The 23618-nt window shown below is 37.3% G+C and overlaps 1 protein-coding gene across 2 annotated transcripts in view; it reads left to right on the plus strand.

Moving 5' to 3' along the window:
- SMG1 (SMG1 nonsense mediated mRNA decay associated PI3K related kinase) overlaps positions 1-22536 on the plus strand; it is a 100492-nt gene extending 77956 nt beyond the window's left edge. The window contains exons 46-63 of one of the 2 annotated variants that reach the window (XM_028529281.2): positions 176-366; positions 1083-1255; positions 1403-1682; positions 2147-2419; positions 2646-2880; positions 3142-3368; positions 5189-5339; positions 5444-5633; positions 7599-8068; positions 9739-9876; positions 13713-13865; positions 15003-15182; positions 16085-16312; positions 16949-17160; positions 17308-17414; positions 18196-18375; positions 18456-18562; positions 21308-22456. In XM_028529281.2, coding sequence (XP_028385082.1) covers positions 176-366; positions 1083-1255; positions 1403-1682; positions 2147-2419; positions 2646-2880; positions 3142-3368; positions 5189-5339; positions 5444-5633; positions 7599-8068; positions 9739-9876; positions 13713-13865; positions 15003-15182; positions 16085-16312; positions 16949-17160; positions 17308-17414; positions 18196-18375; positions 18456-18562; positions 21308-21385 — 3573 coding nt within the window. In that variant the 3' untranslated portion in view covers positions 21386-22456. Of the gene's footprint in view, positions 1-175; positions 367-1082; positions 1256-1402; positions 1683-2146; positions 2420-2645; positions 2881-3141; positions 3369-5188; positions 5340-5443; positions 5634-7598; positions 8069-9738; positions 9877-13712; positions 13866-15002; positions 15183-16084; positions 16313-16948; positions 17161-17307; positions 17415-18195; positions 18376-18455; positions 18563-21307 lie in introns of both variants that reach the window. The other variant, XM_036020884.1, reaches the window with a different exon arrangement.
- Positions 22537-23618: the final 1082 nt, after the last annotated feature.

Consider the following 23618-nt stretch of genomic DNA (forward strand, 5'->3'; position numbering starts at 1 on the left):
GAATGCTGTTATCTTTGTAAAATGTGGGTGGTGCCATTACCTCCTCAGGGTTTTGTTAAGATTTAAATAGAATAACATGTGCAAGATAGACTTCTAGCGTGATCATTCTGAGAGACATCTTAATGTCTCATAGTTGATCCTGTAAGAATCTTCCTAACCATAATACCCTTCACAGGTGAACTGGTTTAAAAATAGGGATGAGATGCTGGTTGTGCTTCCCAAGCTGGACAGCAGCTTAGACGAATACCTAAGCTTGCAAGAGCAATTGACAGATGTGGAAAAACTGCAGGGCAAACTTCTGGAAGAAATAGAGTTTCTGGAAGGAGCTGAAGGAGTGGATCATCCTTCTCACACTCTGCAACACAGGTTTGAAACAGTGTTCTACTAATTTCTAAATATATGTTGTTAAGGAGAATTTGCATATCTGTGTAATATTTTTAAGTTGGATTAGAATTATTGCAGCAGCTCATATAAATGACAAAAGCTCTCCCAGGGACTGCAGTTTCAAAGTGTTAATAAGTAATAATTCACTTAAATATTCTGATTTGTTATATTTAATTTAAATGTTTGAGTAATAATTAAGGGTATGTGAGTATAATGGTTATAACACTGAACTGGGCTTCAGAAAAACCTGGATTTTGGTTTTCTCTACACTTTTTGTCTGAATCCTTATTCATTTGTACACTGGCAGTTATTTCATTTACTTCTCTTGAGTTCTTTTGCATTAAATTAACGTGACCTAAGTGAATGAACCTGGCACACACAGTGGATGCTCAGTAAAGGGTAGTTGAATATGAAAGTTCCAAACACTGCATGAGGCTCTAAGACTGTAAAGATCTATCAGCATCAGTCTTTTTTTACCTTTAAATAACTCAGAACCTGGCTGGTGTGGTAGACTTTTGCTTAAAATGTTTTGAGTATAGTTGAAGGAGCTGTGGAATCAGGATAAACCAGAGAAGTAGGGGACATTTGTGCAGTGCCCTCAAGATTCAAAAGGAGTTTACCAAGCAATCCAAGTATGAGCAAGTCAGAGTCATGAAAGAACAACAAAAAAAACAATTTAAATTTTTCTTCTCTATTAGGTATTCTGAACACACCCAATTACAGACTCAGCAAAGGGCTGTTCAGGAAGCAATCCAGGTGAAGCTGAATGAATTTGAACAGTGGATAACACATTATCAGGCTGCGTTCAATAATTTAGAGGCCACACAGCTTGCAAGTTTGCTTCAGGAGATAAGCACACAAATGGACCTTGGTATGGGTTGACTTGTTTTAGATAACACACATGAGCATGTGTTTTGTAATTGTGTCTTTATGTGTGGGGTTCTGGTTTGTGCCGTCTTGTAGTGACTGCTGATTTGAAATGGTTTTGTCATGATTAATAATTATCTTTTACTCCAAGGTCCTCCAAGCTATGTGCCAGCAACAGCCTTTCTGCAGAATGCTGGACAGGCCCACCTGATTAGCCAGTGTGAGCAGCTAGAGGGGGAGGTTGGTGCTCTGCTGCAGCAGAGGCGTTCAGTGCTCCGGGGCTGTCTGGAACAGCTGCATCACTATGCAACCGTGGCTTTGCAGTATCCTAAGGCCATATTTCAGAAACATCGAATTGAACAGTGGAAGACCTGGATGGAAGAGCTCATCTGCAACACCACAGTAGAGCGCTGTCAAGAAGTCTACAGGAAGTAAGTTTATAGTACTTTATTTACTTTACTTCCCATTGGGGTTAGAAACAAAATTGTGTTCATTTGTTTAATTGCATAGTATTTAATTTTTCTTGAATGAAATGTTGGTAGGTGGAATTTGTCTGGAGTCACTTTTGTCTTGGTTTTAAGAGGATGTTTTCCTGTATAAGTAATGGGTTTTTTCTAATTTATTAAAATGTATCCCAGTGTAAGAGGAATGGGACGAGGGTAGAGAGCTAAACCCAAACATTGATTCTGTTACTAACCAAGAAGTCATCTTCAGATGTTACTTTGGCTTTTAAGACTTTACCGTCTGTAAAACGGAAATGATAATTCCTACTCTTCAGGGTTTGAGGATCAAATGCAGTATTCAATATATAGTAGTACTTTGCAAACCATGAACTTTATTTATAAGCAGGGAGTGGTTATATTATAAACAAGTACCTCTTTCAATTTTTACACAGGTATGAAATGCAGTATGCTCCCCAACCACCCCCAACAGTGTGTCAGTTCATCACTGCCACTGAAATGACCCTGCAGCGGTATGCAGCAGACATAAACAGCAGACTTATTAGACAAGTGGAACGCTTGAAACAGGAAGCTGTCACTGTGCCTGTTTGTGAAGATCAGTTGAAAGAAATTGAACGTTGCATTAAAGTTTTCCTTCATGAAAATGGAGAAGAAGGATCTTTAAGTCTAGCAAGTGTTATTATTTCTGCCCTTTGCACTCTTACAAGGTGAGTTAGCTAACCTCATGTTGAGACAGTTTTGTTGTCTTGGAAACATTGATGCTTATTGAGGCTTCATGAATCTTTTGTTTAATCCCAGACTTGAGGTATTTTACTGTCATTAGTCTTGCCCATTGTTACAGCTGCATTATTTCCTTTCATATTTTGAGGTATCCTCATTTGTATGTGAGTTTAGCTAAGTCAGTTTCACTGCACAAATATTTATCACATGTAGGCGTAACCTGATGATGGAAGGTGCTGCTTCTAGTGCTGGAGAACAGCTGGTTGATCTGACTTCTCGGGATGGAGCCTGGTTCTTGGAGGAACTCTGCAGTATGAGCGGAAATGTCACTTGTCTGGTTCAGTTACTGAAGCAGTGCCACTTGGTGCCACAGGACTTAGACATTCCAAACCCCATGGAAGCATCTGAGGCAGTTCACTTAGCTAATGGAGTATACACCTCACTTCAGGTGAACACTTTTAAATTAGCTTAAGTTTTCTAAGTTTGTTTTAGATATTGAACATTGTACTTCTCACCTCTTTAATTCAGAAAAGCAATTTGACTTCCTTCCTTTTAATGTTGCTCAGGCAATCACTTAAAATAAAGATCATGTCCATAACTTGGTTAAAATCGCATCAATTTAGTTCTTAAACTATGGCATTAAGTCTCTAAAATGTGTAACTTATCTAAACTCAGAAAATGTTAAATTATATTTCTTATATATTTATAGGAATTAAATTCAAATTTCCGGCAAATCATATTTCCAGAAGCACTGAGATGTTTAATGAAAGGAGAATACACACTAGAAAGCATGCTTCATGAATTGGACAGTCTTATTGAACAGACAACGGATGGTGTTCCCCTACAGACACTAGTTGAATCTCTTCAAGCCTATTTAAGAAATGCAGCTATGGGACTCGAAGAGGAAACACATGCTCATTATATCGATGTTGCCAGGCAGGTGCTCTCTTTTCTCATGAAACAGATGGGGAAGCCAGATACGGGTTCTGAGCTTTATTTTACTAAGTTTTCTTTCAATTTTTGGAGCAGATATAATTACTTAAGAAATGCTTATATATGCATTTAAGAAATGCTTAAAAATGTCTTTTTAAAAACCTTATATTTGAAAGTAATTACAGATTTGCAGGAAGTTGTAAAAAAACAATGGGCAGAAAGGTTTTGTGCATGTTCATCCCTTCTCCAATGTTAGCATCTTGCATTCCTGTAGTACAATAGCGACACTGTGCAAATGACATTGGTACAGAGCTTACTAAGATTTCACCAATAACATAAGCATTCATTTTTGTGTGTGTATAGTTCTGTGTGGTTTTATCACATACATTCATATATTATTTCAGTGCTGTAATTTCACCATATGTGCACACAGTACAAAGTTGAGTGCTCTATTTTTTAAGTTAGCCCTTAGAACTCTGTGGAAGCACCTGAGCCAGTTTAGTTAGCTAATGGAATATATATGTCAATTCATGATAACATTTCAGAATTAGCTTAAATGTTATAAGGTTTGTTTTTATGGATATTGAACACTGTACACCTCAGCTCTTGAATCCAGAAAAACAGATCTTGGAACCTGTAGAGATTGGGTGGTTCCTCTAGCCATGCACTGTGCCTATAGCTAAGCCTGAGTCCCTTTGTCCCTTGTGACTCAAGACCTCATTCTTTGGCATTCTGATGTCCAGTTCACTCCAGAAAGTATAAATGAGGGACTGGAAATAAACTGTCCCATCAAACTTCTTCCCATGGGGAATTTCAAATGCAAACTCAGTAGAGAGAATAGTACAATGAACTCCCGTTTTACCACTGTCAGTAATTACCCGTATATGGTCATATTCTTATTTAAATTGTATTTGGCCCAGTTCTTTGAAGCAAATACTGTTCTTAAATACTGTAGGAAATATATATATGTAGAATATAAATTTATTTTTCTTAATCATGGTGTCATTATTTCAGCAAAAGAGGTAATAATAATTCCTTAATGTTTTCTGTTATCCTACACTCAGAATTTTCCTATTTTCTCATGTTTATTTGTAGTTTTATTATATAGTAAAAGTGAGTTTAATTATTACAGCACAGCATGCTAGCTAAATAGTGATAAATGGCAGGTATTTCTGTTTACTATCAATTTAGTTGGCTCTACCACTTGACAGTGATATAAACATACTTGACAATTTTTGGTAGATCTACCAGCTTTAGAATTGTGGGATTCTTGACTTTTTTTTTTTAATATTGAGGTTTGTTCTATTTCACATTCTGTGTATGAAGTAAGACTGTAATATTTTATATAGTTTTTTTTTAAGATTTTATTTATTTTTAGAGAGGGAAGGTGGGGAGAGAGAGAGAGAGAGAGCAAGCGAGAGAGAGAAATATCAATGTGCAGTTGCTGGGGGCCATGGCCTGCAACCCAGGCATGTGCCCTGATTGGGAATCAACCTGCGATGCTTTGGTTCATAGCCTGCGCTCAATCCACTGAGCTACGCCAGCCGGGGCATATTTTATATAGTTTTAAAAAAATTGTCATAATTCAAGCTTACATAAAATTTATATGAATAATTGCTAGTACTGAATTGGAACCATTGGCATCCCATTTTGATTGACAATAAGTGCCATTTTATCATAACACTCCTTCCTTAATGCCAGAACACTTTTTGCTAGACTTTGTGTACTATCTGTGAGACTTTTTGGTCATTTGTGTTCTCCCCAAATTTATTGCCCTCTAGTGAGGGTTTAACTCCCTGTTTTATTTTGTTTTTTTCTTCTAGAATACTTCATGCTCAATATGGTGAATTAATCCAACCAAGAAATGGTTCAGTTGATGAGACACCAAAGATGTCAGCTGGCCAGATGCTTTTGGTTGCATTTGATGGCATGTTTGCTCAAGTTGAGACTGCTTTTGGCTTATTAGTTGAAAAGGTAAATATTATTGATTTGGTTTTATGAGTAATTTTATGAATGTATAAAAGTAGTTCATTGTATGAAGAGTAAAAAATGAGCTCTCTTTTTTTTCATTTACATAGTTAAACAAGATGGAAATTCCTATAGCTTGGCGAAAGATTGATATCATAAGGGAAGCCCGGAGTACCCAAGTGAATTTTTTTGATGATGATAACCACCGTCAGGTGCTAGAAGAAATTTTCTTTCTCAAAAGACTACAGACAATTAAGGAGTTTTTCAGACTCTGTGGTACCTTTTCTAAAACTTTGTCAGGTAATATTTCATATTTATTTATTTTAACGTATACTTTATTGATTATGCTATTACAGTTTTCCCAATTTTTCCCCCTTTATACCCCCTCTGCCCTGTACCACCCAACTCTCCAGCATTCCCCTCTTAGTTCATATCAATGGGTTGCACATGTAAGTTCTTTGATTCTGTTTCCTACACTATTCTTATCATCTCCATGTCTATTTTATGCCTACCAAATATGCTTCTTATTCCCTGTACCCTTCCCCTCCATTCTTCCCCTTCTCCTCCACCCTGAAAACCCTCCATGTGGTCTCCATTTCTCTAATTCTGTTCCTGTTCTAGTTGTTTGCTTAGTTTTTGTTTTCGTTTTTCTTTTTTTTTTTAGGTTCAGTTGTTGGTAGTTATGAGTTCTCATTTTACTGTTCATAGTTTTTGATCTTCTTCAATTTCTTAGATAAGTCCCTTTAACATTTCCTATAATGAGGGCTTGGTGATGATGAACTACTTTAATTTGACCTTATCTGAGAAGCACTTTATCTACCCTTCCATTCTAAATGAAAGCTTTGCTGGATAGAGTAATCTTGGATGTAAGTTTTTGCTTTTCATGACTATGAATACTTCTTTCCAGCCCCTACTTGCCTGTAAGGTTTCTTTTGTAAAATCAGCCAACGGTCTTAAGGGCACTCCTTTGTAGGTAACTCTCTCCTTTCCTCTTGCTGCTTTTAAGCTTCTCTCTTTATCTTTAATCTTGGGTAACTTAATGTGCCTTGGTGTGTTCCTCTGGGTCTAATTTCTTTGGGACTCTCTGGGCTTCCTGGGCTTACTAGAAGTCTATTTCCTTCACCAGATGGGGGCAGTTTTCCTTTATTTGTTCAAATAAGTTTTCAATGTCTTGCTCTTTTTCTTCTCCTTCTGGGACTCCTGTAATTAGGATATTGAAATGTTTAAAGTTGTCCCAGAGGTTCCTAAGCCTCTCTTCATTTTTTTGAATTCTTGTTTATTCATTCTGTTCTGGTTTGATGTTTATTTCTTCCTTTTGTTCCAAATTGTTGATTTGAATCTGGGTTTCCTTCCCATCAGTTTTGGTTCCCTGAGTATTTTGCTTTATTTTACTTTGGGTATCCTTCATTTGTTCTTTCATTATGCGACCAAGCTCAATCAGTCCTGTGAGCATTTTGATTACTGGGGTTTTGAACTCTCCATCACATAGGTTAGCTATCTCATCACTTAGCTCTCTTTCTGGAGTTTTACTCTGTTCTTTCATTTGGGGCATATTTCTCTGTCTCAGCACACCTGTTACATTGTAAGAGGATGGGGCTTGAAGTATTCATCAAGGCAGGGCAACCCTCTTTGTGGTGCTGTCTGTGAGGGAGGCGCCAGAGAGGGAACAATGTAGCTTACTTGCTAGCTTTTAGCCCTACTTTCCAACGAACTCTCATGTGAGACTGGGAGTTTCTCCCACTGTGGCAACCCCCGCCGTAGTCCACAGTCAGCTCTGAGTCTCAGTTTCCCATTCAGTCAGCCCTGCTTACTCAGTCTGCCACCTCACAGGTCCTTTCAGTGGGCCTGGCCCACTAGGTCCACTGTTTTGCAGGGGGTCTTCTCTGCCTGCCAGGCTGCCTGGCTCCTTCCTACCTGCCAGGTTGAATGTTTCTTTAATTCCTTCAATGTCGGAGTTCCATGCAGTTTGATTTTCTGGCACTTCTGGTTGTTTATTGATTTTAGATTGGTTGTTATCCTTTTTTAGGTTGTGCGAGGAAGTGAAGGGTTTCTACCTACACCTCCATCTTGGCCGAAAGTCTCCAGAGTAATCAGTATTTCATATTTAGACATGCTAAATTTAGTTGCATAGTGCTTTGGAAGGGGGTAGCATTGAGTAAGCTTAATTTAATTGTATGCTCATAAAATCTTAATTTTTTTAAATAAGTAGCATTATTACCTTATTTTAGTTTTGCATGACTTTAAGACACTTTTTTTTTTTTTTAGGGTCAAGTTCACTGGAAGATCAGAATACTGTAAATGGGCCTGTACAGATTGTTAATGTAAAAACCCTTTTTAGAAACTCTTGTTTCAGTGAAGACCAGATGGCCAAACCTATAAAGGCATTCACAGCTGACTTTGTGAGGCAGCTCTTGATTGGACTGCCGAACCAAGCCCTGGGACTCACACTTTGCAGTTTCATCAGTGCGCTCGGTGTAGACATCATTGCTCAAGTAGAGGCAAAGGATTTTGGTGCTGAAAGCAAAGTTTCCATCGATGATCTGTGTAAGAAAGCTGTGGAGCATAACATCCAGATTGGGAAGTTCTCTCAGTTGGTCATGAACAGGGCAACTGTGTTAGCAAGTTCCTATGACACTGCCTGGAAGAAGCATGACTTGGTGCGCAGGTTGGAAACCAGTATTTCCTCTTGTAAGACAAGCCTGCAGCGTGTTCAGCTACATATTGCCATGTTTCAGGTAAGTATTTTTTTAGTAATGTGTTTTCCCTCGATGTGGGAATTATAAAACTGGAGGAATTAATATAAAACAGAGAACTTTTTAAATTTCCTGAGCCTGTGCCAGCCAAGAGCAAACGCAGCTTTGATGTTTGGTGCTTTCCAATTATTGTTATTTATCTTTTATGTAATTGAGATAGTTTTGCATTTATAGTTTGTGTCTTTTGAATTGGTTTCTATCAGTGTTGTAATGGTTAGTATTATCTGTGTCATTATTACTTTGTAAATATAATTTCTGATGATTGGGTATATTTATTATGTGCCTATGTCTCCTGTATTGTTTAATGTATAATTAAGATTCTTTCTAAAGACTTTGGTTTCTCTGATGCTCTAATGATGTGACAACAGCTTTGCATGAATCTTTTCTCATCTGGGAATTGCTTTTAGAAGCCTGTATTTGTCTTTGCATATTTCGGGGGGGTGGGTGCAGCGGGTGGTATGACAATACAGGCTTTATGGGTGAGGTGGATTTGGTTTCAAGTGTATGAACTTGAATTTAACTTCCCTAAGTCTGATTTCCTCATTGTAGAACGGTTAATAACTGAGGGTAAAAATGATGATCTATGTAAGGCAGCAAGCATAGTGAAAATTGTAGCTACTTCTTAAATATTTTCAAATACTGTATAGTCTTCAGTATTGTCAATAACTTCAAATAAGTTGTAGCATGGAGTAATATTTTGGGACTGCATTTTCCTGGCATCCATTTTGGCACAAATCAAGGTTCCTTTGTGCCATTTGTATTGAAGGTGCTTCCCGTTAGTGGAATTGGTGGTTTCAGCTCCATGCATGGAACCCAGCCTGTTTCCTTCTCTTCACAGTTTTATTGTTGGCTCTTTTTTTAGTTCATAAGTTAGTAAAAGTAATTTATTCAAATTATGGAATTGCATTTATTGTATAGTAACAGTCCTTCTAGCACATTGCGATGTGTTTTTGGAATTTTTTTTACTTCTGAAAAATAAAATGCTGATAAGTTTTATTATTTTATACATTTGGAGTTTATTCCCTCAAAAATTGACAACTGTAGGGGAAATCTTGTAAAAATCCTTTCAGTTTTAGCCGAACACCTATTAAACTCTAATCACAATGTGTAACTTTTAAATTGTTGTCCAAATATCCCCTTTGGCCCTCTGGGATTTTCCTTACAACACACGAAATGGCTTGATACTCTTTCAGTAGTTGCCCACCCCTGTCTGTCACTTCTAGGTTCTCTGTTTTGAGAATTCTTTCTTTTGTGATTGCTGCCATTAATTCTTTTGGTCACTTGGCTAGCCTCCATGCTGTACAAGCTTCCCCTCTACCACACCTGTTTCAGCCTCTTTAATTGGAGATTTTCTTTTGGGTAAGAGGATTGTGTACTAGTCTCGTACATACACTAGGAAATATCTTCAGAATTACTGTTTTAGTGTTTCGAGTCACTGATCTAAGAAATTTATCACCCATTCTCTACCTCAGAAATTTCACCTGGTTGTGATTCTTTTGTAACAGTTTCTGCTGTTATTCTTCCTGTCCACCCCACTTTGCTGCATCTGGGTTTCTTTGTCTTCACCCTCATCCCAACTCATACTTCCCCTTACTTGTTTATCTAAAGGTTTCTTCCTCCTGATTCTATTACATTTGTTTTTCTTTGAACAGTGGCAGCATGAAGATATCCTTATCAACAGACCTCAAGCCATGTCAGTCACACCTCCCCCTCGGTCTGCCATCTTAACCAGCATGAAAAAGAAACTTCATACTCTGAGCCAGATTGAAACTTCAATTGCAACAGTTCAGGTCTGTTTTGTCAGGTCTTCCTTCCAGCATGCCTTAATAGGAATAACCTTTTTAGGAATAATTTACACTGTGATGAAACGAAGTGCCTGTCCTTGGCATTTAAGCCACAGGAACATAACCCCCTTCTCACTTTTATTTTTAACTTACATCTTTTTCTTTCTTACCTTCCAAGGTAATTGAATATTATAGGAGCAGTATATTTTGAACCAGGAGTATAGACATACTAAATATTTCAGTTTTTAAATGAATTTGATAATTACTATATTTATACGTTAAGAGAACCTTGGTAATTGGAAAACTTGAATACTGTATTTTGCTGTGCATGATGCACACTTTCTTGTCCAGATTTTTTAGGGAAAAGGAAGGATGTGCATTATACATGGGTAGTACTAATTCTGTATCTACCTAAATATTTTCAATTCTTTATTTATGCTTATGTGTTAAAAGTGTAACTCTAAAAAGCAATAATGATATCTGTATGGAAAATAATACCCTGGAATACAGTAATTGGTTTCATTTCTAAATATAAATAATAAATAATTGAATTACAAATTAAAATGAGAGATTTTTTTTATTTTTCCTGAAAGTTTGGGCAAAAAAAGTGGGTGTGCAGTATACATAAGAGCACATTATACATGGCAAAGTACAGTACTTTTTTTCTGAAATGTACATAAGCAATTATATCCAGCTTATTATATCTAGTAGAACATTTTCACCACTACTATTATTGATTGTATTTCTTTGTCCTTTTAGTTACATATTTAATCTCGCCTCGCTTTTTTAAATAAATTGGTCTTGATGATAGTTACATAGTTATTATATATCTTCCTGTGTATCTTTATATCTCATGTACTTAGTAATAACTGATATTTTTCTTTTGTTTTGTAAGTTAATATTAGTATAAAGCAAATATAATCACTTCTGTAATATTTTTAAAATTTTCAATGAATGTTTTCTGGGACTCACTTCTATGAAGATTGAAATATCTCTTCTATGTAGCTATTAGTCCTAGCTTTTACTTAGGAAAATGAACTCTTGCTCCTCTTTTTTTCTGATTTGAGGGAATGTGAAAGGGAGAGAAGCAGAGGAAAGGAAGAATGTGAATTCCTCCATCTGAAAAGCTGAATAAATAATGAAATATCTTTTTTTTTTTAAGATTTTATTTATTTATTTTTAGAGAGGGAAGGGAGGGAGATAGAGGGAGAGAAACATCAATGTGCGGTTGCTGGGGGTTATGGCCTGCAACCCAGGAATGTACCCTGGCTGGGAATCGAACCTGGGACACTTTGGTTCCCAGCCCACGCTCAATCCACTGAGCTACACCAGCCAGGGCTGAAATATCTTCATTATATAAAATTATCCATGCTAAGATAATCTGGATGGATTTTTATCATTAAAATTTTTGAATTTGGGGGGACTTCCAGCCAAGATGGAGGCATAGGTAGGCACACTGTGCCTCCTCGCACAACCAAAATAAGGACAACAACAATTTAGAAACAAAAAAATAACCAATACTGACAGAAAATTGAACTGTATGGAAATCCGACAACCAAGGAGTTACAATAGACATATTCATCCAGGCCAGTAGGAGGGGCGGAGTTGGGCAGCCCAGCGGAGAGGAGACTCAGCAATAAAAGTAGTGGCTGGCGGACCCTGGTCATGGGGTCGCAACAGGCAGACCCAGTGAGGTGGCGTTTGTGAAGCAGGGCAAGGCATGCAAGGCAGCTGGCTGACCTGGCAGTCCCACATTTGTGTGCAGATAAACTAGGCAAGACTGGGGAGCAAGATAGACCACACAACCCTGGGCTTTAGCTTGAGGAAAATAAAGCCTCAAACCACTGATTGAAAACACCTGTGGGGGTTGAGCTGCCACGAGAGACTCCCAGCCTCACAGGAGAGTTCTTTGGAGAGACCAACAGGGTCTTAGAATGTACACAAGCCCACCCACAAGGAAATTGGCACCAGAAGGGCCCAGTTTACTTGGGGAAAAGCAGTGGAAGAGACTGAAATCCGACAGAGAGCAGAGCAAGCACCATTGTTCCCTCTTGGACCCCTGCCCCACAAACAGCATCACAATGCAGTGACATAGGTTACCTGGCCCTGGTGAATACCTAAGGCTCTGCCCCTCACTACATAACAGGTGCATCAAGACTGCAAAAAAAGGCCCAAATGGGAGAACAGATCAAAGCTCCAGAACAAATACAACTAAGTGACAAAGAGATAGCCGACTTATCAGATCAGATGCACAGTTCAAAGCACTGGTGATTAGGATGCTCACAGAATTGGTTGAATTTGGTCGCAAATTAGATGAAAAAAATGAAGGCTACGCTAAATGAAATAAAGGAAAATGCACAGGGACCCAATAGTGATGGGAAGGAAACTGGGACTCCAATCAGTGGACCAGAAGGAAGAAAGAAACAACCAAACAGAAAAGAATGAAGAAATAATTCAGAAAAATGAGGAGAGGCTTAGGGACCTCCAGGGGACCTTTAAACGTTCCAACATCCAAATTATAGGGGTACCAGAAGGAGAAGAGGAAGAGCAACAAGTGGAAAACTTATTTGAACAAATAATGAAAGAAAACTTCCCCAATCTGGCAAAGGAAATAGACTTCCAGGAAGTCCAGGAAGCTCAGAGAGCCCCAAAGAAGTTGGAACCAAGGAGGAACCCTTAATTACATTATAATTACATCAGCACATCATAATTACATTAGCCAAGATTAAAACGAAGGAGAGAATCCTAGAAGCAGCAAGAGATAAGGGGACAGTCACCTACAAAGGAGCGCCCATCAGACTGTCAGCTGATTTCTCAAAAGAGACCTTACAGGCAAGAAGGGGCTGGAAAGAAATATTCCAAGTCATGAAAGGCAAGGACCTACATCCAAGATTGCTCTATCCAGCAAAGTTTTCATTTAGAATGGAAGGGCAGATAAAGTGCTTCTCAGATAAGGTCAAGTTAAAGGAGTTCGTCATCACCAACCCCTTATTTTAGGAAATGTTAAAGGGACTTATCTAAGAAAAGATTTAAAAAAACATGTATAGTAAAAGGACAGCAAACTCACAATTATCTAACAAACAACTAGAACAGGAACAGAACCACAGAAATAGAGATCACATGGGAGTAGGAGGAGGAGAGGGGGAAAAGCTACGGAGAATAAGTAGCATAGATCGTAGGTAGAAAATAGACGGGGGAGGGCAAGAATAGTATGAGAAATGTAGAAGCTAAAGAATTTACGACACATGGACATGAACTAAAGGGAGGGAATGTGGGTGGGAGAGGGTGTGCAGGGTGGAGGGGAGTGAAGGGGGGAATGGGACAGCTGTAATAGTATAATCAATAAAATATATATTAAAAATATTCCCATTTGTTTGGGAAATTTGGAAAATAAAAGTTCAAAAATTTCATCCATACTCCCAAGTATCTAAGATAATTAATATTAAAAATTTTTATATTTTCTTCAAAAAATTTTTGAATTTGTGGGAATCTGATTTTTATCTTTCACAATCAAAAGTATAATGGATTTTCTTATAAATAGCACATATGGTGCAGGAGGTAGCAAGTGTTTTGTTTTGTTTTAGACTATTTGAAAATGAAAATTAAACTTTTCTTCTGCAGATTTTAAGACAGGAAACTGAAAGCCAATTCTTAACCCCCCAGACTTGTTTATCTTTAAACATTCAAAGTGAAATCAAGATTAGTTACCAAAAAAGGATGTTTTCTAAATTATATATACCCCATCCTGCTTGTTTTGAATCTCTTATATTTATATAAAATGCTCAACAGACAGGACATGAAGAGTGTCAAATATTCACTGATATGCTTCTGGCTTTTTATAGGAGAAATTAGCAGCACTTGAAGCAAGTATTGAACAGCGACTCAAGTGGGCAGGTGGTGCCAACCCTGCATTGGCACCTGTACTACAAGATTTTGAAGCAACAATAGCTGAAAGAAGAAATCTTGTCCTTAAAGAGAGTCAAAGAGCAAGTCAGGTATTGTGGCCCTTATACATTGTCTTTGTTTTGAGTTGCAAGATTATATAACTGAGTGGAAGTTATATTTTGGATAACTAGGGGTAGCTTGAGAGCCCACCCTCTATCTAGTTCACATAGCTCTGGGAAGAGGGGTTAATGAAGGCTATGAGTGGGGGCAACATCCTTTAGGCTGAACTATAACCAGTTTTTTCCCTGGGCTCTTACTCCCTCCCAGTTAAAGATAAAGTAGACTCAGTCTCTGTTGGAAGATAAAGGGTTTAATTCCATATTTACCTAAGGTTTTCTTTATATGTAATTTAGGGTGATCTGAATGACATGAATATTATTTTTCCACCTGGCAATAAAATGTTGTATGACCTTGTGTTCTGCCAGGGGTGGTAGATTAGCTTTGTTATGACCGAGGGGGTCAGGGAGGACGTAAACAAAAAAACTTAATGTAACTTTCAATTAGGTGTAAAATTAAACTAATATAATGATTTTCATATTCCATATACCTATGACTAAAATTTTAAAATTATCAACTTAAGACCTATTTGATTTCCTTTGTATTTCCTACGCCTCCTTTCCATCCCATAGTCATGGGAAATACCCCATATTAAATAAGTTTATCCATAAAAATGTCAGTACGTGTCTGTAAAGATAAGAACTATGTAAGAATATAATCACAATACTGTTACCTACCTTTAATGATGTGCTTAATATTTTCAAATATCTAGTTAGCACTCTGTGATCTTTATTGTAAAGATAGGCAGGAGTAGAACCAGAAAGGGAACCTTCCAAATTGAAATTTGGACATAGCACAAGTTGCAGCTGAATATAATAACATTTTTCTCTTAGAGTAAATTTTTTTGTGTGTTTGGATGAAAACGGTTATGTAGGAGATACATATACCTAATTATACTTAGGTGCTTTTGGCCATCTCAGACCTAACTGCATTAATAACTAAAAATGTGCATTTGTTTACACACCATAATTTATAAGGATTAGGTTTGTGTTTCAGAAGAGTCATGAGCATTCTCAGGACCTGTTGTGGTCCTGGATTCTGGAAATGAATGGGCAGTAGTATTTTGTGTCATTAATTGCATTTTTCCCCTCTTTTTGTCATGGTCCCATTTCTCTTTTGCCTTTTCACAGGTCACTTTCCTCTGCAGCAATATCATTCACTTTGAGAGTTTACGAACTAGAACTGCAGAAGCCTTAAACCTGGACGCTGCATTATTTGAGCTAATCAAACGGTGTCAGCAAATGTGTTCATTTGCATCACAGTTCAACAGTTCGGTGTCTGAGTTAGAGCTCCGTTTATTACAGAGAGTGGTGAGTTTTGATTCTTGGTGGGAGTAGAGAGAGGCTTGGTGATTAAAATGATAAGACCAATGTTATCCCCTCAAAGTCAATATATTTGGTCAACTTATATTTATTGAATGTGTACTGTATATAAAACATTTTGAGGGATACAATGGACTAAGTCTTTTCTTAGCCCAAACAAATAATACAATGAATGAAAAAATGGAAAGCATTCTCAGAGTATTGTGGAGTTTCAGAGGGGGAAAGATATCTATATGGGAAATGACTCAGATGCACTGAAAGTAGGGTAGCAAGTGCACAGAGGGCTGGTGAAAGATGAATGCTGACAAAACAAGTGAATTGGGTCCAGAAATATCAAGTTGACATATTTAGTGTTTATATTTTGTGGGGAGGCTTTAGGATGTGTATCAGGAAATTCCAGTTTCAGTTTGAAGAGTGATTTAGGGCCCTGACTGGTGTGGCTTAGTGGATCAAGTGCCCGCCTGCGAACCTAAAGGTTGCCAGTTTGATTCCCAGTCAGGACACATACCTGGGTTGCATGTTGGGGGCACACAAGAGGCAGCTGATTAATGCTTTTCTCCCTCTTTGTCTCCTTCCCTTCCCCTCTCTTTAAAAATAAAAATTTTTTAAGAGTGATTTAGGGTCCTGGATGTAGGTCATCTTTGTTATTTCATATACTTCTTAGATCTTAAACTTTAGGTGTTTGTTTCATGTATGATTGATTATGAAGAAAAGTTAAAAATCTTAGCTTGTACTTCATATATTTAAATTAGTGTTTTGTGGGTAATTCATGACTTGGCAGTGGAGGTTCTTTGTGTCTCAACTTGAGTTACTAATGCCTTTTGATGATGATAAAGAATCATATTATTACAACTGACACTTAACATCAAACAAATGCTTGTTCTGTTTAGGACACTAGTCTTGAACATCCTATTGGAAGCTCTGAATGGCTTTTGTCAGCACATAAACAACTGACACAGGATATGTCTACTCAGAGAGCAATTCAGACTGAGAAAGAGCAACAGATAGAAACAGTCTGTGAAACAATTCAGAACCTGGTTGATAATATAAAGACTGTGCTCACTGGTCATAACCGGCCACTTGGAGATGTCAAACACCTCCTGAAAGCAATGGCTAAGGTAAGGCTAATAACATTGATATACAGTTACTTTCCCCTGTTATAAAATTATAAATAGTTGTATTTATGTGACCTAAACAAAAGTTTTCTCAGGTTACATCTTCCAATTTGTAACTGAGTTAATTTGTGTTTTCATCAACTATTTTTTTAAGCAAGTAGTAGTATTTGGATTTTGTACACAGAGAAAGTGCGGCTTAAGAAAATTGAATCACCAGAGTCACATCATTTATAATGGAGTGAAACTTGAACTTAGTCTCAGAGTGTTTAGATCTCCAAATTCTCTCCCTTCTCCTCACCATTACCCCCAAATTCATAGTTTGTCTCTAAAATGACTGAAATATTATCTTTTTTCTAGTATCCTACATAATCTAGATAATAAGGAAACTGAGTTCCCCAAAAAGGCTAAATTACTTGTTATTACAAAACAATAAATCATTTAATTTTAGGATTTATTTTACTTGGGATTTTTATTTTGTGCTGGAAACAAGATTCTAATGGAAAAGGACTTTAATGGTAATAAGCAGATTAAATAAATGCAGTGGTATTTGAAAAGCACTTGTTATGTAGAAGGTGACCATTTTAAGAGTAATTGCTAACACAAATACTTTTTTCTTAATCATTAATATATGGGTTCTAGGATGAAGAAGCTGCTCTGGCAGATGGTGAAGATGTTCCCTATGAGAACAGTGTTCGGCAGTTCTTGGGTGAATATAAATCATGGCAGGACAACATTCAGACAGTGTTGTTTACGTTAGTCCAAGCTATGGGTCAGGTTCGAAGTCAAGAACATGTTGAAATGCTCCAGGAAATAACTCCCACCTTGAAAGAACTGAAAACACAAAGTCAAAGGTAAGAACACCTTCTGGCCTAAATTTAAAATGTAAATTAAAAACTTCTGGTGTAATTAAGTTTTGTTTATTTAATTTTTTGCAATCTTCATATTTATAAGTAGGAATCTGATAAAGCATTTTATAACCATTTTATTTTGTATTTCAGTATCTATAATAATTTAGTGAGTTTTGCATCACCCTTAATCACCGATGCAACAAATGAATGTTCAAGTCCAACGTCATCTGCTACGTATCAGCCTTCCTTTGCTGCAGGTAGGACTTCCCTACTTGAAAAGACCTGAATCTTGATGTGTTCATCTATACATGGAAGCTGAGATGTTTATGTGTACTGTAAATGTCTAATATATTTATAGTCGTCACCTATTGAAAGGATTTCCCTGAATTTTGTCATATCCAAAACTGAACAAATTTTGGCTTAATTTTAAAAGTACCTAATGAGATAGCAAAAATATCTTGTGTTCAAATAGTCTTTAAATCGTTTATGAAATATATAGGGAAATTTAGAAAAATAATTAATAGGAAAATTTATATTTCTCTACTAATTAGAGGTAAAACCACTTTGTGTTTCTTGATTGACTTCTCTGTGTATGCATGCACATACTCGTAAATTGGTATTCTGTGAACATGATTTTTGTTGCCTTTTGCCATTTAATATTGATAATTTCCCTGTCATTGAAAAATCTTTAAAATGACTTAGTGGCCAAAGTTGTTTATTTTTATTGGCCAAATATAATATGCCATTCTGTGTTAATCTTGTATTGTTGGACAGTTGAGATATTTATAGTTTTTTGATACCACAACAAGGTAGGAAGCCCCATTGTACAAATGTGTACCTCAGTGTCTAGCTGTTTAGGTTGTATTTTTAGGAAGACAATTTCTATTTCAAGGAATAAGGCCTTTAAGTTAGTAAAAGCATCTGTTTTCAAGGCTGTACATTGTAGTTGGTGATTGAGTGTCACTCTGCTGTCTCTTCTTTATGTCCCTTCATTTTTCTGTTTACATGTAAATCGAGCCACCAACTCTTTCTCTACAGCAGTCCGAAGCAACACTGGCCAGAAGACTCAGCCTGATGTCATGTCACAAAATGCTAGAAAGCTAATTCAGAAAAATCTTGCAACTTCGGCAGATACTCCACCAAGCACAGTTCCCGGAACCGGCAAGAGTGTTGCTTGTAGTCCTAAAAAGGCTGCCAGAGACCCTAAAACTGGGAAAGGTAATTTGTTAAAATAAGGTTGCCTTAAATGTTTATACAAAGTGGTGGCTTGACTTGCATGTGTTTCCATTGCTTCATAGCTGTGCAAGAGAGAAACTCATATGCAGTGAGTGTGTGGAAGAGAGTGAAAGCCAAGTTGGAGGGCCGAGATGTTGATCCAAATAGGAGGATGTCAGTTGCTGAACAGGTAGGTGATCATTTTTTAAACCTGAAGTGCACATTATAATGCTGCTGAAACTCTAGGTTTAAAGATCCCCTCATCCATATCCTTGGTGCTTCATCAAGAAATGAGAAACTTGCCCTGGCTGATGTGGCTCAGTGGATTGAGCACCACTCTACAAACAAAAGGGTCACTGGTTCAATTCCCAGTCAGGGGGCACATGCCTGGGTTGTGGGCCAGGTACCCAGTAGGGGGTGCATGAGAGGCAACCACACATTGATATTTGTCTCCCCCCCTCCCTTCTCCTTTCTAAATATAAATAAATAAAATCTTTTTTTTATTAAGAAAATTCCTTTAAAAAAAGAAGAAATGAGAGACTTTTAAGGTTCAGAAGATTTTGAGTAACAGTTTTGTAATCATCAAACATCCACCATTTTAATCTGACCCTATTAACACTTTCTTTTCTCCCTAGCCCTCTTTTAACAGAAATTTAAAGTGTGACCTGACCCTCTAATTTGCATTTTAAAGAGGCTTATCTGAAGGTATCATGTACACTGAGGATGACATATTGGGTGTAGGAGTAGTATCTGTAGTGTTCTTGGATGTCAGTTTGTCTGAAGTCATTACTGTGAAATTTTCTCATTAATTTTATTAAAACTATATATAAAATATGAAAATGAAATATTTTCCCCCATCTTTTTTTTTTGAAAATTTTCAAATCTGCGGAAATAAAGGAACTCTAATATACTCTACCTAGAATTGGGAAACAAATTGTTAATGTTTTTATACATCTGTTTCACTTTTTCTGTCTGTGTATGCTGCAGTTTTTCAGAACCATTTGATAGTTGTAGACATTATAACACTTCATGTCTAATGCTTGAGCACATGTCTCCTAAACAAAACATTGTGATATATAGCCACAATATAATTATATAACTATTAACTCAGGAAACAACAGCTTCCTGTTGTTGTAACAACAACAAAGTGATGTTATAATATTTTGGTATTTCATCTTGCTATCATTGGCTTTTATCCAACCTTCAAGCAATATTCAGATTTTTCCAGTTATCCTAAAATGCCCTCTGGTTAAACCATCCCTGCCCTCCCATATAAAATCTAATCAATGTTCATTCTGCATTTTATGCACTTGTTCTATTTTTTGCCTCCTTTAATGTCTACAACAGTTCCCCAGCCTTTTTTTCCTTTTGACATTGACTTTTTTGATGTGCCCAGACCAGTTGATTTGCAGAATATGCTGGTTTGTATTTGTCTGATATTATTTTTCTTTTTTTAAAAGATTTTATTTATTTTTAGAAGGAAGAGAGGGAGAGAAACATGGATGTGCGAGAGTGTTGCCTCTGGCATGTTTGTAACTGGGGAACTGGTCCTCAACCCAGGCATGTACCCTGGCTAGGAATTGAACTGGTGACCCTTCGGTTCACAGGCCAGCACTCAATCCACTGAGCCACACTAGCCAGGGCTGATAGTATTTTTCTTATAATTAGATTAAGACCAGTATTTTTGGCAGGAATGCTATGTCAGTGATGTGTCCTCAGAATTTTACATAAGTGACATATGTTTGTGCCATCTTTGACACAAGTTAGATCACTTGGTCAAGGGCAGTGTCCTCCTGAATTCTCCATTACAAATGTAACTTTTCTTCTGTAAAAATTTGAGACTTGAATATCTTACTTTCAAATGGTTTGGTATTCACAATTTAAACATCAGCAAGAGAGGCGTTTCTTTCTTTCTTTTTTTTTTTTTAAATGCTGTTAAATCTCTGCACAGGACCTGAGCTTACACTGTTCCTGGTCAAGAGTCACTCTTTAGAAACAGTTTGTCACCTTTGTCAAAATCTTGAACAGTGTTTTCAGTCAGTATCTTTACTTCAGAAACTTTCTCATAGGTTATTGGGTTGTATGCTTTCATGACTATCCACTATTATTATTGTTGTTTTTAAATCCTCACCCGTGGGTATTTTTATTATTGATTTTAAAAAGAGGGAGAGGAAGGGAGGGAGGGGCGGAGGGGGGCTAGAGAGAAGAGAAATATTGACCAGCTGTTTCCCATATGCGCCCTGACCAGGGATTGAACCCACAACCTTTTGATGTATGGGACAGTGCGCCAACCATTTGGGCCACCCAGTCTGGTCTTTGTTCATCTATTTAAAGGAGGCTTGGCTGTTGTACTTTTTATTCTGATCATTATTTCATTTTATGTGGAACTAAGTTAAGGGGCACAGGAGTGGGGTTAAGGATAGAGTTCTTTGCACACAATTTTTAGTATAGGTTATAATTTAGCCATATCATGCACATTTGCTATATAATGGACCCTGATGGGTGCTCTGGATTTAGAGAGATGATCATATTTCTTACAATAAAAGGCAGTTTAGCTAAGTCAGAATCAGTGGACATTTGTTGAGCACCTACCTGTGTTCCAGAATCTGCTAGGTACTTTTCTTTATACACCGCCTAAGCATTTACTCAGTGACTGTAAATGCTAACCCCAAGAGCAGCTGTGGGGTCAGTGGGGCTCTCTCTTCATCTAAGGATCTGTGAGGCTCAGAGGGCTTGTGGCCTTCCAGAAGTCCATCTTGTAAGCTGTGCAATTAGGAGGGAAGCTCAGCTTACTTAACTTTTCTACCACAGCAACTATACTTCTTTTGAGTAATTAATTTGGGTGATTATAAACTTATTCTTAAATGATTTGTATTCCTCATATATGAACTATGTCAAGTTTTAAATGTAAATACTATACTGCCTATTTTCACAGGTTGACTATGTCATTAAGGAAGCAACTAATCTAGATAACTTGGCTCAGCTATATGAAGGTTGGACAGCCTGGGTGTGAATGGCAAGACAGTAGATGAGTCTGGTTAAGCGAGGTCAGACATCCACCAGAATCAACTCAGCCTCAGGCATCCAAAGCCACACCACAGTCGGTGGTGATGCAACTGGGGGCTTACTCTGAGGAAACCTAGGAAATCTCGGTGCGCTAGGAAGTGAATCCTGCAGGGCAGCTGCACTCAGGGATACGCCCTACACCATGGCCTGCAACCCCAGGGTCAAGGGTGAAAGAAAGAAAGCTCACCGCCTGAACACGGAGATTGTCTTTCTGCCTCAGAACAGCTGCAAACATGTCAGGAGGTTAGCTGCAGAAAGAAATCGGGATGTCGCGGAGCACAGAGTGATTTGGAACTCCATTCCACCTGACCCTGTGTGTACAATCCAGGAAAAAACAAACCCCGCTCAGAAACAGAGAAAACTGGGGCCGCGAAGAAATCACAGCCAAGGAAGATTTGATGCATTCAGATTCTCGTGTAACACTTGTTGCCTGGCAACAGTGCTGGTTGGGTTGACCAGTAAGTACAAAAAGGCTATGTGATATGAATTTCAGAAATGGACTGAAAATGGAGAGCTATGTAACAGATACACTACATGGGAAGAACTTACTTCTGAAATAAAGGGAAAAAAAACCCCCACTCATCCTTCTCCCTAGACCCTGCCACCTCTACCCTTCCCCCTTTACCTGATGTAGATTAGCCATCTTTCAAATTCACTTTTAGTTCAATCCTTATATTTCATATACTTCTGTCTCGATGCTGTTACATAACATAATTGGAGTGATAAACAAATTTCTCCAAAACTACTGATAACATGGAAAATTCAAGGATTGTTTGAAGGCCTGATGATCACATACAAAATGTAATTCTGGTTAAGTCATTTCTGTGATTCTATCATGTACAGTTTCCAGAATTGTCACTGTGCATTCGAAAGTAATGAATCTAACACATTTGATTTCATGTACACTCCCCTTTGCTTATAGTGTGCATTTTTGGGAGGTCATTCAAATTTCCCCTCTTCTGTGATTGCTGTAGTTTCTTTCATAAAAGTAGCTAATCCAATGTAATCTTTTTACCTTTTTAAAAAACAGAATAGAGTACCTATTAAGAGTTTTACATTGTTGATGACAGATTAAAAATAAAGTGATGTGTTCTTGGAGGTAGAGTGAAATGTTTTTTTAATTCAGTTTTCTCATTCGATACTTTTAATTTACAAGGTGTAAATTAGAAGTGCTTTAGTTTACCTGGCATTTTAGGATATGTACATGAAACAGCAGCAAAAGTAAGAACCACCAATATTAAGTTCAATTAGTCTGTGAAAGTACTTTTCTTTTTACATAATTTTAATAGTTTGCTATTTAGTAATACATTAGAGTGATTTCATGATCAAGTTTTCCTTAAATTTTAGCATTGCATTTCTGTACTGACTGTGTAAACTTAATTGTTGATCCAAAATAAAATCCAGATTAGGATTCTCCAAATCACTTACTAACACAAAGTAGACTACAATTAAAATCTTGATTGAGACCATTTTTCCTGCATCTTAGAGATTAGGACGGTGATCAATTTCTAGTTGCCAATCTTCACAAACTTGAAGGGTATTAAGGAGAAATTCCACATAGCTCTCACCTTTTCTGTATTCTTATTGCCACATTGATCTGTAATCTTTAAGTACCCATCAAAGAATGCATTTCAGTATCAGTGCTTTTTAAATACTTTGACAGATATTGCAAGAAAGTGGTATATTTTTTAATACCTGTGTGTGTTTAATAGCAAGGGAAAGAACCTAGTGCATTAAATTTTACTCATTCATTTTGAACCTTATTTTCACAATCAGAACAACCTATCTGGAATAATAATGCCATATTGTGTTTTGCAAGCTGCTGTATTTCCTAGAGGCTGTGGGAGCTATTGCATTCATCACTTGATTACCTCTGCTCCTCAAGATTAAAGTGTTTTCAGCAACATTGCCACAAGGAAAAACCTGCATCAAAATAAAAACCAGTTCATACTAGTTTGTCCCTATAAGTAGTATTCCGAAATTGCTTCCTCTTTGGTAAAGAGAATAAATGGAATAGGTGAATTTTACTGCCTGTGAATTTCAGGCATCAGAGGGACCTGGCACCTTATCCAAGCAAAACCAAAATAGCTTTATATCAAAAACATATGCATCTGGTAAATTATTCCTCACTTTTATTTTAAAATAGTCCCTCAGAATAGTGTGGCACATACACGTTTGGT

This window comes from Phyllostomus discolor, chromosome 3 (genome assembly GCF_004126475.2).
Source record: "Phyllostomus discolor isolate MPI-MPIP mPhyDis1 chromosome 3, mPhyDis1.pri.v3, whole genome shotgun sequence".
Lineage (NCBI taxonomy): Eukaryota > Metazoa > Chordata > Mammalia > Chiroptera > Phyllostomidae > Phyllostomus > Phyllostomus discolor.